The sequence below is a fragment of the Oncorhynchus mykiss genome, chromosome 11, assembly GCF_057628025.1.
Source record: "Oncorhynchus mykiss isolate SJ-2025 chromosome 11, ASM5762802v1, whole genome shotgun sequence".
Lineage (NCBI taxonomy): Eukaryota > Metazoa > Chordata > Actinopteri > Salmoniformes > Salmonidae > Oncorhynchus > Oncorhynchus mykiss.
The window spans coordinates 13,073,173-13,090,461 of NC_143032.1; the positions used below are offsets into that span (position 1 = coordinate 13,073,173).

General features: G+C 43.1%; 1 protein-coding gene across 8 annotated transcripts in view; it reads right to left on the reverse strand.

Annotated features, from left to right (window-relative positions):
- prkag2a (protein kinase, AMP-activated, gamma 2 non-catalytic subunit a) overlaps nt 1–17,289 on the reverse strand; it is a 126,539-nt gene that overhangs the window by 55,574 nt on the left and 53,676 nt on the right. For all 8 annotated transcript variants that reach the window (XR_016484371.1, XR_016484372.1, XR_016484370.1 and 5 more), the window contains one exon: nt 2,718–2,935. Coding sequence is in view for 4 of the 8 variants with exons in the window: in XM_036934906.2 (XP_036790801.2) it covers nt 2,718–2,935 (218 nt within the window). In the remaining 4 variants the exon portion in view is untranslated. The remainder of the gene's footprint in view (nt 1–2,717; nt 2,936–17,289) is intronic.

The window sequence follows — 17,289 nt, forward strand, 5'->3', positions numbered from 1 at the left end:
TGAAATATGGAATCATGAGGTAAACAAAAAAGTGATGAATCAAAATATATTTTAGATTTCAGATTCTTCAAAGTTGTTGACAGCTTTGCACACTCTTGGCATTCTCTCAACCAGCTTCACCTAGAATTGTGTTGGGTCATTGTCCTTTTGAAAAACAAATGATAGTCCCACTAAGTGAAAACCAGATGGGATGGCGTATCACTGCAGAATACTGTTGTAGCCATGCTGGTTTAAGTCTGCCTTGAATTCAAAATAAATCACTGACAGTGTCACCAGCACCACCCCCACACCATCACATCTCTTCCTCCATGCTTCACGGTGGGAACCACACATGGGGAGATCCTCGGTTCACCCACTCTGCGTCTCACACAGGCAAGGTGGTTGGAACCAAAAATCTCCAATTGGGTCTCATCAGACCAAATGATAGATTTCCACTAGTCTAATGTCCAGCAATTCGACCATGGAGGCCTAATTCAGGTAGTCTCCTCTGAACAGTTCATGTTGAGATGTGTCTGTTACTTGAACTCTGAAGCATTTATTGTGCTGCAATTTCTGGTATCCTCAGTCAGGTAACTGATGATAATGAACTTATCCTCTGCAGCAGAGGTAACTCTGGGTCTTCCTTTCCTGTGGTTGTCCTCATGAGAGCCAATTTCATCATAGCGCTCAATGGTTTTTGCGACTGCACTTGAGGAAACCGTCAAAGTTCTTGAAATTTTCTGGACTGACTGACCTTCATGTCTTAAAGTAAATATGGACTGTTTTTTCTCTTTGCTTATTTGAGCTGTCCTTGCCATAATATGGACTTGGTCTTTTACGATAAAGGCACATGACAGCCCACTTGGAGTTTGCCAAAAGGCACCCAAAGGACTCTCCGACCATGAGAAACAAGATTCTCTAGTCTGATGAAACCAAGATTGAACTCCTCGGCCTGAATGTCAAGCGTCACATCTGGAGGAAACTAGGCAATATCCCTACGGTGAAGCATGGTGGTGGCAGCATCATGCTGTGGGGATGTTTTTCAGCGGCAGGGACGGGGAGACTAGTCAGGATCGAGGGAAAGATGAACAGAGCAAAGTACAGAGAGTTCCTTGATGAAAACCTTCTCAGGACCTCAGACTAGAGCGAAGGTTCACCATCCAACAGGACAACAACCCTAAGCACACGGCCAAGACAACACAGTAGCTTTGGGAGCGACGCTCCCCATTCAACCTGAAAAAGCTTGAGAGGATCTGCAGAGAAGAATGGGAGAAAATACAGGTGTGCCAAGCTTGTAGCTTCATACCCAAGTAGAATCAAGGCTGTAATCGCCCAAAGGTGCTTCAACAAAGTACTGAGTAAAGGGTCTGAATAGTTATGTGATTTAAAAGTACATTTGCATACATTTCTAAAAACCTGCTTTTACTTTGTGATTATGGTATTTTGTGTAGATGTGAAAAAATAAACATTTTAATCAATATTGAAATGAGTAACGTAACAAAATGTGGAAAAAGTCAAGATGTCTGAAAACTTTATGTATGTGTAACTAACTGATAGAGGTGCGCGCACACACACACACACACACACCAATTATTTTGCCATTCTTTTTTTGTGTGAAAATTTTATTTTGTATATATTGTACCAGTCAAGTTTGGACACACCTACACATTTCAGAGTTTTTCTTTATTTTTACTATTTTCTATATTGTAGAATAGTGAAGATTTCAAAATTATGAAATAACACATATGGAATCATGTAAACAAATCAAAATATATTTGAGATTCTTCAAAGTAGCCACCCTTTGCCTTGACAGCTTTGCACACTCTTGGCATTCTCTCACCTGGAATGCATTTCAATTAACAGATGTGCATTAAGTTAATTTGTGGAATTTCTTTCCTTCTTAGTGTGTTTGAGACAATCAGTTGTGTTGTGACAAGGTAGCGGTGGTATACAGAAGATAGCCCTATTTGGTACCCAGATCTGTGCCTCGAAACAATCCTGTCTCGGAGCTCTACAGAAAATTCCTTCGACCTCATGGCTTGGTTTTTGCTCTGACATGCACTGTCAGATCTGCGGGACCTTATATAGACAGGTGCCTTTCCAAATCCTGTCCAACCAATTGAATTTACCACAGTCTCCAGTCAAGGTGTAGAAACCTTTCAAGGAAGATCAATGGGAACAGGATGCACCTGAGCTCAATTTCGAGTCTCATAGGTGCCTGAATACTTATGTAAATAAGGTATTCAGACATTTCTAAAAACCTGTTTTCGCTTTGTCATTATGGGCTATTGTGTGTAGATTGACGAGGACATTTAAAAAAAATGCATTTTAGAATTAAGGTTGTAACATAACAAAATGTGATAAAAGGGAAGTTGTCTCAATACTTTCCGAATGCACTGTACATGTCAGTACATAGGCCTACACAGAAAATTAGGTCACATGCGGGGGAAAAGGCATTGTGCCGTGAGTTGTTGCTTTCCATCCATGCATAACAGGAGGGGACAACCACCAGGGCTGACTTCATAGGTGAATCTCAATAGTCTTCAGTTGGCTTCCTCTCCTCATCTGCACTCATGTGAGAGGAGAAGTGAAAACCAACCATTGCCGTATTGCTTTCAACTATCCTGTGTTGTCAGATCAGTGCAGTTGAAGAAGAGGAATATGAGTTAGACTGTTCAGTTGCACCCTATTTCAATGGAAACCCTTTAGGGGTGTTTTAGCAGTGAGGTAGTACTCACTGGTTGTGATTGTGAGGTAGCGATGGGGGCGGAGGGAGTCATGGGTGGTTTGATGCAGGGTAGACTGAAGCGTTGCCCTGTGTCTGGCGGGGAAGAGTAGGAGCGCATCCGTGCCTCCGGCCTCTCCGGCTCGCTCCGATAGGCCTCCAGCAGGAACGCCGGCGGCTGCTTGACGGACTGTGTTGGAGGAGTTGAGGGGGGCGAGGAGATCCCAGAGGCTAAGGAGAAATAGAAAACAAGGGGTGGTGGATTAGACTTTCAGTATGAAAAAGGCCTGAGGCTCTTTTTGCTGTAATCTAAGACATGTCTAATGGTGATGGGCATCATTGGGCTGAAAATACAGAGTACCTCTAGGCAAGGAGCCACAGATGGGGTGCTATCTGATCGAACTTCCAGCAAGGATTGAGAATGAGCTGGAGCTCCAGATAGATAGGCAATCAATCTGTAGTACTGCCTTTTTTCCAGTTGAGACAACATTATTTTGGTGCCATGTGGACAGAGCTTGGAGGTGTGGGAAATATTCTGAATCTGATGTTAATCAGATTCTTCTGGAACTGTCAGTGATAAAACATATTCTGGTATGCACAACAAGACTGTGAACTCATTCAACCAATACTGTCAAAGACAGCCAGTATCAATCAATCAATCAAATTTATTTATAAAGCCTTTGTTTTTTACATCAGCCAATGTCACAAAGTGCTGTACAGAAACCCAGCCTAAAAGCCCAAACAGCAAGCAATGCAGATGTAGAAGCACGGTGGCTAGGAATTACTCCCTAGAAAGGCTAGAACCTAGGAAGAAACCTAGAGAGGAACCAGGCTCTGAGGGGTGGCCAGTCCTCTTCTGGCTGTGCCGTGTGGGGATTATAACAGAATATGGCCAAGATGTTCAAATGTGTATAGATGACCAGCAGAGTCAGATAATAATAATAATAACAGTGGTTGTAGAGGGTGCAACAGGTAAGCACCTAAGGAGTAAATGTAAGTTAGCTTTACATAGCCGATCATTCAGAGTTAGAGACAGCAGGTGCAGTAGAAAGAGTCCAGGCAGAACAGTTGAAACTGGAGCAGCAGCATGACCAGGTGGACTGGGGATAGCAAGGAGTCATCAGGCCAGGTAGTCCTGGGGCATGGTCCTAGGGCTCACGTCCCCCGAGAGAAGAAAGCGAGAAAGAGAGAGAATTAGAGGGAGCATACTTAAATTCACACAGGACACTGGATGAGAAAGGAGAAATAATCCAGATATAACAGACTGACCCTCGCCCCCCGACACAAACTATTGCAGCATAAATACTGGAGGCTGAGACAGGAGGGGTTGGGAGACACTGTGGCCCTGTCCGACAATAACCCCGGACAGGGCCAAACAGGCAGGATATAACTCCACCCACTTTGCCAAAGCACAGCCCCCACACCACTAGAGGGATATCTTCAACCACCAACTTACTACCCTGAGACAAGGCCGAGTCTAGCCCACAAAGAACTCCTCTACGGCACGAACCCGAGGGGGGCGCCAACCCAGACAGGAAGGACACGTCAGTGACTCAACCCACCCCCTCCTAGGGACGGCATGGAAGAGCATCAGTAAGCCAGTGACTCAGCCCCCGTAATAGGGTAGAGGCAGAGAATCCCAGTGGAGAGAGGGGAACTGGCCAGGCAGAGACAACAAGGGCGGTTCGTCGCTACAGTACCTTTCCGTTCACCTTCACACCCCTGGGCCAGACTACACTCAATTATAGGACCTACTGAAAGACTGAAAACTTCTTATGGCTTGGGGGCAGTATTTCGACGTCTGGATGAGAAGCGTGCCCAAAGTAAACTGCCTGTTACTCAGGCCCAGAAGCTAGAATATGCAAAACTGTTAAAATAATGTCTGTAAGTATAACAGAACTGACCTGAGGAAAATCCATCCAGGAAGTGGGATTTTTTTGATGTGGGTATTTTCAATTGAATGCCTATACAGTATCTAATGGGTTAGGACCCAGATTGCAGTTCCTATGACTTCCACTAGATGTCAACAGTCTTTAGACATTGTTTCAGGCTTATTTTCTGAAAAATAAAGAAGAATGAGACCCTTTTTGTCAGTGGACTGAGGAAGAATGCAGAGCTGGTTTGCCCGCGTGAACGATTGCGCGCCCTTCGTTGTTTTTCCTTTCTATTAAATACGCTATTGTCCAGTTGAAATATTATCGATTATTTAGACAATTGACAACCTGAGGATTAATTCTAAACATCGTTTGACATGTTTCGACAAACTTTACCGGTACTATTAGGATGTATTTGTCTGCATGTTTTGACCGCCTTGGAGCCAGTGGATTACTGAACAAAAAGCGCCAACAAATAGAGTTTTGGGGTTTTAAAGAGGGACTTTATCGAACAAAACAAACATTTATTGTGGAGCTGGGACTCTTGTCACTGCAACCAAATTAAGATCTTCAAAGGTAAGTGATTAATTTTAGCGCTATTTCTGACTTTTCTAATTCCTTTACTTGGTTGTAAAATGTTTGTATGCTTTTGTAAGCGAGGCGCTGTCCTCAGATAATCGCATGGTATGCTTTCGCCGTAAAGCCATTTTGAAATCTGACAAAGCGGCAGGATTAACAAAAGGTTCATCTTTAAACCGATGTATAACACTTGTATTTTTTATGAATGTTTATTATGACTATTTCTGTATTTCAATTTCTGTATTTCAACCGGATGTTGTCGAGGTGGGTCACTAGCGGAACATCCGCCAGAAAGGTTAAAGGTCGAGACCAAGTCTGCGTCTCTCACATAGATAGGCAGACCATTCTATAAAAATTGAGCTCTATAGAAGAAAGTCCTGCCTCAAGCTGTTTGCTTAGAAAGTCTGGGGACAGTAAGGAGGCCTGCGTCTTGTGACCATAGCGTATGAGTAGGTATGTACGGCAGGACGGTAGGTTAGCAATAAAACCTTGAAATCAGCCCCAGCCTTTACAGGAAGCCATTGTAGACAGGCTAGCACTGGAGTACTATGATCAAAGTTTTTGGTTCTAGTCAAGATTTTAGCAGAAAGTTTCTCATTTTTCCAATGTTACGATGATGGAAAAAAGCTGTTCTTAAAATATTCTTGATATGTTCATCAAAAGAGAGATCATGGTCCAGAGTAACGCCGAGGTCCTTCACAGTTTTATTTGAGACTACTGTACAACCATCATGATTAATTGTCAGATCCAATATAATATCTCTTTGTTTCTTGGGACCTAGAACTAGCATCTCTGTTTTGTCTGAGTTTAAAATTAAAACATTTGCCGCCATCCACTTCCTTGTGTCTGAAACACAGGCTTCCGGGGAGGGCAATTATGGGGCTTTTCCATGTTTCATCGAAATGTACAGCTTTGTATTGTCCGCATAGCAGTGAAAGTTAACATTATGTTTCCGAATGACATCACCAAGAGGTCAAAACAATAGTGGTCCTAAAACGGAACCTTGAGGAACACCGACATTTACAGTTGATTTTACAGAAGACAAACCATCCACAGAGACAAACTGATATCTTTCCGACAGATAAGATCTAAACCAGGCCAGAACTTGTCCGTGTAGACCAATTTGGGTTTCCAATCTTTCCAAAAATATGTGGCGATCGATGGTATCAAAAGCAACACTAAGGTCTAGGAGCACAAGGACAAATGCAGAGCCTTGGTCTGACGCCATTTACCACCTTCACGAGTGCAGTCTCAGTGCTATGATGGGGTATAAAACCAGACTGAAGCGTTTTGCATACATTGTTTGTCTTCAGGAAGGCAATGAGTTGCTGTGCAACATCTATTACAAAAAAAATTGAGCGGAATGGGAGATTCGATATAGGCCAATAGTTTTTAAAATATTTTCTGGGTCAAGGTTTGGCTTTTTCAACATCAAGTGGATAGGGAGCTGTTTATTATATTCATCATAGGAGGGCCAAGTACAGGAAGCAGCTCTTTCAGTAGATTAGTTGGAATAGGGTCCAGTATGCAACTTGAAGGTTTAGAGGCCAAGACTATTTTCATCAATGTGTCAAGAGATATAGTATTAAAACACTTGAGTGTCTCCCTTGATCCTAGGTCCTGGCAGTGTTGTGCAGACTCAGGACAACTGAGCTTTGGAGAAATATGCAGATTTAAAGAGTCCGTAATTTGCTTTCTAATGATCATGATCTTTTTCGTCAAAGAAGTTCATGAATTTATCACTGCTGAAGTGAAAGCCATCCTCTCTTGGGGAATGCTGCTTTTTAGTTAGCTTTGCAACAGTATCAAAAATACATTTTGGATTGTTCATATTCTCCTCAATTAAGTTGATTGAGCAGCAGTGAGGGCTCGTCGATACTACACGGTACTGTCTTTCCAAGTTAGTTGGAAGACTTCCAGTTTGGTGTAGCGCCATTTCCATTCCAATTGTCTGGAAGCTTGCTTCAGGGCTCGGGTATTTTCTGTATACCAGGGAGCTAGATTCTTATGACAAATGTTTTTTGTTTTTACGGGTGCGACTGCATCTAGGGTATTACGCAAGGTTACATTTAGTTCCTCAGTTAGGTGGATAACCAATTGTTGTACTCTGACGTCCTTGGGTAGGTGGAGGGAGTCTGGAAGGTATATCTAGGAATCTTTGGGTTGTCTGAGAATTTATTGCACGGCTTTTGATGATCCTTGGTTGGGGTCTGAGCAGATTATTTGTTGCAATTGCAAACATAATAAAATGGTGGTCCGATAGTCCAGGATTATGAGGAAAAACATTAAGATCTACAGTCTTTATTCCACGGGACAAAACTTGGTCCAGACTGTGGCATGTTGGACAAAACCCACTGAGTCGATGATGGCTCCGAAAGCCTTTTGGAGTGGGTCTGTGGACTTTTCCATGTGAATATTAAATTCACCAAAAATGTGAATATTATCTGCCATGACTACAAGGTCCGATAGGAATTCAGGGAACTCAGTGAGGAACGCTGTCCAGTAGGCCTGTAAACAGTAGCTATAAAAAGTGATTGAGTAGGCTGCATAGATTTCAGGTTTCATGACTAGAAACTCAAAAGACGAAAACGCAGTGATTTTGTTTTTTCTAAATTGAAATTTGCCATGTTAGCAACACCTCCGCCTTTGCGGGATGCACGAGGGATATGGTCACTAGGGTAACCAGGAGGAGAGGCCTCATTTAACACAGTAGGTTATTCAGATGATTAAGAGATGATTGTGTAAGTCTGAATCAGCAGTAATGGAGTTAGGAGGATAGGTATAGCTGGAAAGTTATTTGTTTTAAAACAAAGATAATCCTTTATTGTTGTAGCAAGCATCTGAACACTGCTACAAAGACAGGAGAGACGACCTTTCAAATCTGAGTTTGAAAAGGACCTAGCTAGATCAACATACATCTTCATTTATAACAACATAGCCCTTAGAGATGTTCAAGAAGAGGTTTCAAAATAAATGACAGACACACCATTCAAACAGTCAACTGAGAACAGAAAGTCCACGTTATACTAATGAGCTACTGTTATACTGTTAGTACCTTTTCATCCAATGCATGGCATGCACACATCCTCCTTTCTGGCTATCCAACAAAGCAAGAAGATCACAGTGAGTAGGTATCACTAATCAGCGCTCACTCCCAGAAGTTCTAATCGCAGACCTTATTGACATGCAGACGATGGAGTACATCTTCCTTGATGAGCCCAAGCAGAATTAATACAATCCTCTAGGCACTTCACCAGACTTTTAAGTGGCTAGTCATAGACATAGTGACTTGTGGTGGACTTGTTGTACCAGTCATGGGCTGCATTCCCTTCCAAAAAGTATTCTCTTCCTTCTGCCCTTGTTCACTCTCCTTCACACTGGAATTAAAATAGTGTTTGTTTTCTTTCAAATAGCCTACTTCAGTTGCGTTTGATTGAGTTGCTTGCAAAATGGAACCAATGTAAGTCTCAAATGCAAAACCTTCCCATTTGTCACTCATGACTGAATAAAGTAAAAATTATTATACCGTTCCATTCCACACTCTACTCACCTTGGATTAGTAGATTCAGACAAATGTTTTTTTATTATAAATGATAGGATTGGAGCACAGCATTGGGGTCACAAGGCCAAACTCCAGAAGTGACACAACCATCTACTCCATTGAAAGTGAACCAAACTAAAAATGTGCTCCTCTGTAGCTCAGTTGGTAGAGCATGGCTCTTGCAACACCAGGATAGCGGATTCCATTCCTGGGACCACCTGTGCGTAACATGTATGTATGCACGCACGCATGACTTGTAAGTCAATTTGGATAAAAGCGTCTGCTAAATGGCATGTATTATTATTATTGTAGAAAAGGCCTGTGGAGTTGGTGGAATCATCCTTTAATTCATGGCCACTTGCTCAGCTGGGCCAGGGGCGCTTTAATTAGGTCAGGTGGAAATGTCCGACAGATCTCAACTCATTAAAAGGAGGAAATCGCCGTCGCCCGGCCTCGCTGCATTCTCTTCCTTAACTCTGTCTAATCCAAACATTCTGAATCAACGTAAATCCACTGAAGCTGTTCCCTTTCATCTGAACTATCTGTTGCGTTCGGGAGAGTAGGCCATCAGTTATTGTTCATAGTTATTACCACGGAGCGCACGTTTCAAACCTATTGTATAATGTAAATGGAAAATGATCATGTCACGGCCGTCATTGGAAGTAGACCAAAGTGCAGGGTGGTGAGCGTACATTTTATTTTTATTATAATGACGCCAACATAATGAACAACCGTGAAGCTTACGAGGGCAAAGTGCCACTAACACAAGTCAACTACCCACACTGAAGGAAGGAAAAAGGGCTACCTAAGTGTGATTCTCAATCAGAAGTAACGATAGACAGCTGTCCCTGATTGAGAACCATACCCGGCCAAAACATAGAAATAAAGAATCATAGAAAACAAAACATAGAATGCCCACCCAAATCACACCCTGTCCAAACCAAAATAGAGACATAAAAAGGCTCTCTCAGGTCAGGGCGTGACAGTACCTCCCCCCCAAAGATGCGGACTCAGGCCGCAAAACCTGAACCTATAGGGGAGGGTCCGGGTGGGTATCTATCCGTGGAGGCGGCTCTGGTTCACCACCTCTAGCTCACCCCACTTTGGTGGCGCCTCTGGTGTGGGGACCCTCGCTGCGGCGCCCGGACTGGGGACCCTCGCTGCGGCCCCGGACTGGGCACCCTCGCTGCGGGCCCCGGACTGGGCCGTGGAGCAAGCACCGGACTCACCAGACTGGGGAGACCTACTGGAAGCCTGGTCCGTGGAGGAGGCACGGGATGAACCAGGCTGGGGAGACCTACTGGAGGCCTGGTCTGTGGAGGAGGCACAAGATGAACCAGGCTGGGGAGACCTACTGGAGGCCTGGTCATTGGAGGAGGCACAGGATGAACCGGGCTGTGGGGGAGTACTGGAGATCTGGTGCGTAGCCTTGGCACAACTCTTCCAGGCGGAATGCCCACTCTAGCCTGGCACCTCCAGAGCGCAGGCACAGGTCGAACCGGGCTGTGGCTGCATGCCCAGCTCCTCTTGGCTGCATGCCCACTCTAGTCCGGCACATGCAGGGAGCTGGAACAGGTCGCACTGGGTTCTCCTGGCGAACTGGGGATACCGTGTGCAGAGCTAGCGCAGTATAACCTGGGCCGAAGAGACGCACCGGAGACCAGGAGCGCTGAGCCGGCACAATCCCTCCTGGCTGAATGCCAACTCTAGCATGTCAACTGCGGGGAGCTTGCAGAGAGCGCACCGGGCTATGAGAGCGCACTGGAGACACACGGCGCAGAGCCGCATAACCTGGTGCCTGACTAGTCACTCTCTCCCCACGGTAAGCACGGGAGTTGGCTCAGGTCTATAACCTGACTCCGCCAATCTCCCTGTGTGCTCCCCCCCCAAAAAAATGTTTGGGGCTGCCTCTCGTGCCTGCTTTGCTGACTTGCCTCCTCATATCGCCGCCTTTGCTGCCTCCAGCTCCTCCTTGGGACGGCGATATTCCCCAGCCTGCCTCCAGGGTCCCTTACTGTCCAGGATTTCCTCCCAAGTCCATGAGTCCCCCTTACCATGCTGCTTGGTCCCTTGGTGGTGGGTAGTTCTGTCACGGATGTCGTTGGAAGTAGACCAAGGTGCAGCGTGGTGAGCGTACATTTTCTTTTATTTAATTAAAATGTCGTCAACAAAACAAGAAATAACAAAACAACCGTGAAGCTTAACAGGGCCACAAGTCCCACAAACAAAGTTAGCTATCCACACTGAAAGGAAAGGGCTACCTAAGTATGATTCCCAATCAGAGACAATGATAGACAGCTGTCCCTGATTGAGAACCATACCCGGCCAACACATAGTAACACAAATAGAAATAAAGGACATAGAATGCCCACCCAAATTACACCCTGACCAAACCAAAAAGAGACATAAAAAAGGCTTTCTAAGGTCAGGGCGTGACAGATCCCGGCCATACAGATCATCACAGGCCAATTATGCAATTGATATATGGTTAATATGTAATGAAATGACATGTACATATGAAGACAAACCTGAAAGGATCAAATATGAAACATCATTAACTGATCAATTGTTATATCAAACTGATGGAGATTATAGATTGAATAACCGGTAACTGATTGAGTTATTTGTATTATTATTCTCATGATTATGATGAATAGTTATGAGCCTAAATGACTCAATGACGATTCCTATTGACATATTATCAAACTGAATTGCTGAATTACCTAATTATGTTAATAATGAGAATGATTGTTATGATTTGACCTTTGTGATTATGAATTTAATTGGATACATGTTATTCTGTTTCCTATGTCGTGCAGCACAGACAAACTACCCAGTAAATATACCACTTTGTGATTAAAGGAATTCCTGCCTCAGTCTCATCCATTCCTCTGTCACCTGACCCGTGACCACCTGTTCACCTTCACTGTCAGTCATCCTAGCTGTCCAGCTACCCACACAGATTCCAATAATCTTTCAATTATTATTATTATGTTCTTGAAACAAACCATTGTAACAAACAAAAAATAAACCAATTCAGCAGTTCCTAAATGGACTTCCATAATCGTCCTCCCTGGAGTCCTGTCCTCCACAGCGGACGACGTGAACAGCATGACAATGACCTAACATCACTTTGTCCTATATCAAGCCATTCATGCTAAACAGGAGAGGTTCCCTTTGAAACTATTAGGTTATAGACCAGTGTCAGGGCCGGCTCCTGCCGCAAAAAAAAACTAGTTGGGGAACTTACTGTTGAGAGTTAGAATAGCAGAAATTTGGTTGTGCATCAACAGTTTTTCTCTTGTTATGTCAGTCACTGACAGTCATTCGATTAGCCTTGTCAGCGAACAATTTATTGAATTGTAAGTTAGCTGGCTAGACTATCTAAACTTGTAGTAATCATGACCAAATACCGACCAGAAAAGCACATGCACAGGGCCCTTGACCTCCAGGGCCCACCCATTGATTTTGTTAGTCACTCTCCCTCAGATATCATTAACATGGCATAAGTCTAAAATTCTGACTAGCACGGGCATGTGTGTGCATCTGCGTGCACCATCTTGCGCATATTGATTTTGTCCATCCACACCAGACACGATCAGGACACGCAGGTTGAAATTTCGAACGAACTCTGAACCAACTATATTAATTTGGGGACAGATCAAAACACATGAAACGTTCATGGCCATCTGGATCTTTGTAGAATTTTGACCCATTTTGAGTCCCACAAAATTGTGTGTGTTCTCTACTCCGACAATTAATCAACAGATAAAAGGGGAAACCTAGTTAGTTTCTAGTAATCTCTCCTCCTTCAGTTGTCTTCTTCCTCTTCTTCTTCTGTGGACTTTATATGGCGGTTGGCACCCAACTTTAAGGTGCATTACCACCACCAACTGAACAGGAGTGTGGACCTCAGTTCATCTTTCAATCACCGACGTGGGTATAAGCGTTTAAAAACCAATGAGGAGATGCGAGAGGCAGGATTTTCAGCGCATCAAGCGTCAAAATAGAAGCAAGTTATATTTTAGCGCCTGGCCTACGCAGACACTCATTGACGCACGTAACGCGAGCAGTGTGGGCAGCATGTAAGCAAAATGTGTAGAATTGCAAGAACGTTTGCTTTAAAACTGGAACATTTTGCCTGCTCTCCATGGGAAAATGTGTAGAATTGCAGGAAATATACTTTACAACGTACATTTTTCTGTCCCCCGTCAAGAGGGTTTTGCCTGCAAAATGGGGGGCCCCCCAACCAAATCTCACTTAGGGCCCACAAAAGGCTAGAGCTGGCCCTGACCACTGTACACAGCTTCCTAGACTAGAATAAAACATTAAAGGGAGAGAGGGATGGAGGGAGAGAGCTCTCACCAGTAAGATGTAATCTGAAAAGCAGTCCACTTTGTTTGTGTGTGTGTGTGTGTGTGTGTGGGCTTCATCCTTCTCTCTACCTCGTAAACCCACAGGGGATCATTAACATCAGCGCTACTGAATCACAACCCTTCTGCCAAATGTATACACACAATTCTCCAGATTTTGCACACACACACACAGCTCTCTGTTGCATTGCTTCCCTATTAGCATATTCTCTCTCTCTCCACCACACACACATAGAAACAAACATGGAGTGGCGGCTCATTTGAATAAAACATAGCCCAGTGTAATACTGTCTGCTTTCAACACCCTGCATTTACACAAATCCACCAGTCCAAATTGGTTCAATATTTTCTAAGCAATATGATTATGGTGATCATCTGAATTCCATGGCAACATATGAGAAATGAGAAACACCAGGTGACATCAGAGTACTGACACACACACACTCACTCACAAACATGCAGACATGGACATACACGTGCACACACACACACACACACAAAGATAAAACATTTTGGCTATCTAATTATAATGATATTTTGGATTACTCTAAATGTCATAATTTTCATCTCCATAAAGACTTCAGAACGATTTGGATAAACCGCCTGAAACCGCCTGAAACCGCCTGAATCATGGAAAAGCGAGCTCCTTGTGGTGGATTAAGTGTACATGATCTCTTAGAAGTCAAAATCAATATTCTGAATAATATTCTGGTCAGATGAACAACATTCTTCTAAAGCAGATTCTGCTTTGTCCTCTGCGAAACAATAAAACATGCCATTCAAATCGTATTTAAAAACAAATGAGTTGAACCTCTTTTGGCAAACAGGATTATCTCACAGTCCTCTGAGCTCACAGTAAGATCACGCATCAGACCAGCGCTAAATTAGATATTTTACAATTACATCAACAATACAAGCTGAGGGCATAACTCGATTACTTATGCTCTGATTACAGTATTGGTGAACACTCGCTGTCAACGCATAAAAACTCCCCCCTGAATGAATGCCTATCAAGTAGCAATGTGTGACGGTGGGATCTGGGGAGAAATCTTTATGTTTGAATAATCGTTCATACAGAAAGCTAATTGTTTGTGAGTTTGAACAGATTTATCCTAGCCAGCAGGCTGCGTTGAGTGAAGGGAATCCGATATACAATGTGTCACATAGAAAGGAAAACAGGATTTTGAACTCTCTCTATCTTCCGCAACTGTCTTACTGAATGAAGCCTTCCCTCTAGTGAGGGGTACAGTACTTAACCTTTGCCCGCTCCATGTCAGATTGATTAACCTTCCGCCTCCCGGAGCACCACTTTGAACCTCATCGACAAAGCCTACTGGTTCCAGTCAGCAGCCATTGCTTCCCAGTCTGCCTGCCAGCCTGCCAGCCAGCCAGCCAGCCAGCCAGCCATGTGTCTGTCCAGCAGCCAGTCATTTAATTTAAGGGGTTGGCTTCCCACAAAAATGTCACATTAACTCCTGATCTGGCATCTTGTCCGTCTTTTTAATAATGTGTGCTACATGTTGGATTACCTGGGTAATCACAAAAGGTTAATTGCATGAAATGACAGCTTGTCTGCTATGTAGCAAGCCAACCACTGGAAATGTAGGTAATAGGTTTTACCCAGCTAGCAGATAACGTTCTGAGAACCATATGTTTCTTAGTGCTTGATGAGAGTGTGGTTGTCCTATGATTATTTTGCATGCAACCTTCTCATAATGCTATGGGAATGGTGCAGGATGCTCAGCTAGCACCAAATGTTCTGAGAACCATATGTTTCTTAGTGCTTGATGAGAGTGTGGTTGTCCTATGATTATTTTGCATGCAACCTTCTCATAATGCTATGGGAATGGTGCAGGATGCTCAGCTAGCACATAATGTTCTGAGAAACACGTGTTTCTAAGAGCTTGCTTGGTGAGGGCGTGGTTTTCCTATGGTTATTTTTCATTAAACCTTCCCACAACGTTCTGGGAATTGTGCAGGACACCCAACTAGAACATAACGTTCTGAGAACCACATGCTTCTTAGGTGGGAATTTCAGTACCTCAGCATAACGTTTCCTACAGGTTTCCTCATGGTTCTATTTAAAGTCATGTTCTCAGAAAATTAAGAAAACATTCCATAAAAACCACAAGACAACATTAGTAATGTTCAAAAAACGTTCTAAGAATGTTATTCAAAGACATAAATTCCGTTCTCAGCATCAACAAAACTCTGTCCTCCATCTTGTCAAGTGAGTTGAGGTGTGTTGGCTGTGCCCACTAATTGGCCACACCTGATCTTAATGAGTGCTTGTTTCTTTTGAAATGGGGTCTAATTGAATACACTAAAATGAACAGATTTTGATGAGTGAAACAAAATAACATGGCATGCTAGTTCTGTCCTGGTGGAGCAGTGGACTAATTCCATGGAGAGAAAACAGAAGATCATAGGTTTGAATATCACTGACACCTTGTCACAATAAAAAAATCTATGTGTTTGCATGATTAATGCCTAAGCAAATTAATTTCCATGTGTCCTATCTGTGCTTGGAGTTCAAAAACTGTTAACCTAAGCTAGCAATCTTATTGAAACATTCAGCAAAGGTTTTAAGGAAGTTATTCAAAAACCTCCAAATAATCTTTACATTTCATTCAAAACATTCACAACATTTAGAGACTGTTCTCAGAACGTTATTTAATTACTTTCAAATAACGTATCATTTCTGTTCTCAGAATGTAAAAAAAAAAACTCCCAGGATAACTTTCAGAGAACCATAATAAAACGTTATCAGAACCTTCCTGCAACCTAAAGATTTATTTTTCTAGAACAGGCAAACATTTTATTTCCATTCTCAGAATATTAAAAAAAAAAAGTTTTGTTTTACCGTCAGGAAATGTACGACTATGTCCCCAGAACCAATGGCAAACCAAAAACGTACTTTCCCACAACTTTTAAGAAACATGCTAGCTGGGTACTGTGCTATGATGGCTTCCACCTGTGGACTCATCTGGAATGATTCTTCTCGCCATGGTTGTGATCTGTGAAACATCTGCTAGCCTCACACTCTCACAGCTTGCGTCTGGCTTGTCTGACACTAAAGACAGTCTGCTGCCCCCCATGTCTCTCTTGGTGTGTCAGTATCTCTACCTCCATCTCTCTCAGGTTTAATATCTGCGTCCATGTCCCTATGCCACTCTCTCACTGTAGTATCTATATCGATTTTATATCCGATTCCGTCTTGTTGTATCTTTTAAGATGTTAATAAATTCCACACTGACGGAATTATAAACATACTATAAAACATTATGAACACATTAAACAGTTAATACATGTGAATGGCAGTGGCACCAATTGAACTCTACTAAAGAGCACTTTACACATTTCAAAGGGCCCTTTGAAGGGCTGGTTTTAAGTGTCCTCTTCACTGACAATTACGGAGGTTAAGTTTTTCACTTGAACAAAGACTTTTCTCTCACTCCATTTCGGCATCATTTTCCTGTGCAAGTGACACTCGACCCACCACCAAAAAGTCTAATCTTTTGTACCATACACTTGACATTGGACGGGCATATAAACAACACATTTCTATGTACTGAAATGTAGCTGTGCGAACTCACTGGCTAGCAAAAGAGCTATTTGTGAATACCTTGTGTGCCTCTTCATAGATATGTATCTGGTACTTGATGTGTCGAAGTTACTTCATCAACCAGATGGAGATGATCAATAAGCACAGTTCCCCTGAAGCCCCCGCCAGCTGATCAAATAATAAACCTACTGTCTTGGACAAAGTAAAGTGACTTTGGGAAAAGGGGCAATACAAACGGACAGAGATATACAATTGTTTTGTTCTATGACAGTTCATAATCCATTTGGAGTGTCAGGGTTGTGGTTGGCCTACGTTTAACTAACAATTACTTTGGTTCCATTATTTCTGCAACGATATACAACACACCTAAAGTGTCACACTTAAAACAAACTAGCGACTTAGAAATCAAATAACCCTAGGGTTTTTATTTGATCACAGTTCCAGACAATCAACATGTTGCATCATGGGATGTCAGGGTGTGAGGAAACCATGGAAACAGAGTGTGAGAGAGAGCCAGAGCTCTTAGGGAGTTGCCATCTGCGACAGTGTCTAGTAAGGTGACAGAGAGAGGCTAGAGCAATCAGTGGGGTGTACCAGCATGCATTGCAGGGTGGGCAGAACAGTGTAAACCAAAACAGAACCTGATATGACAG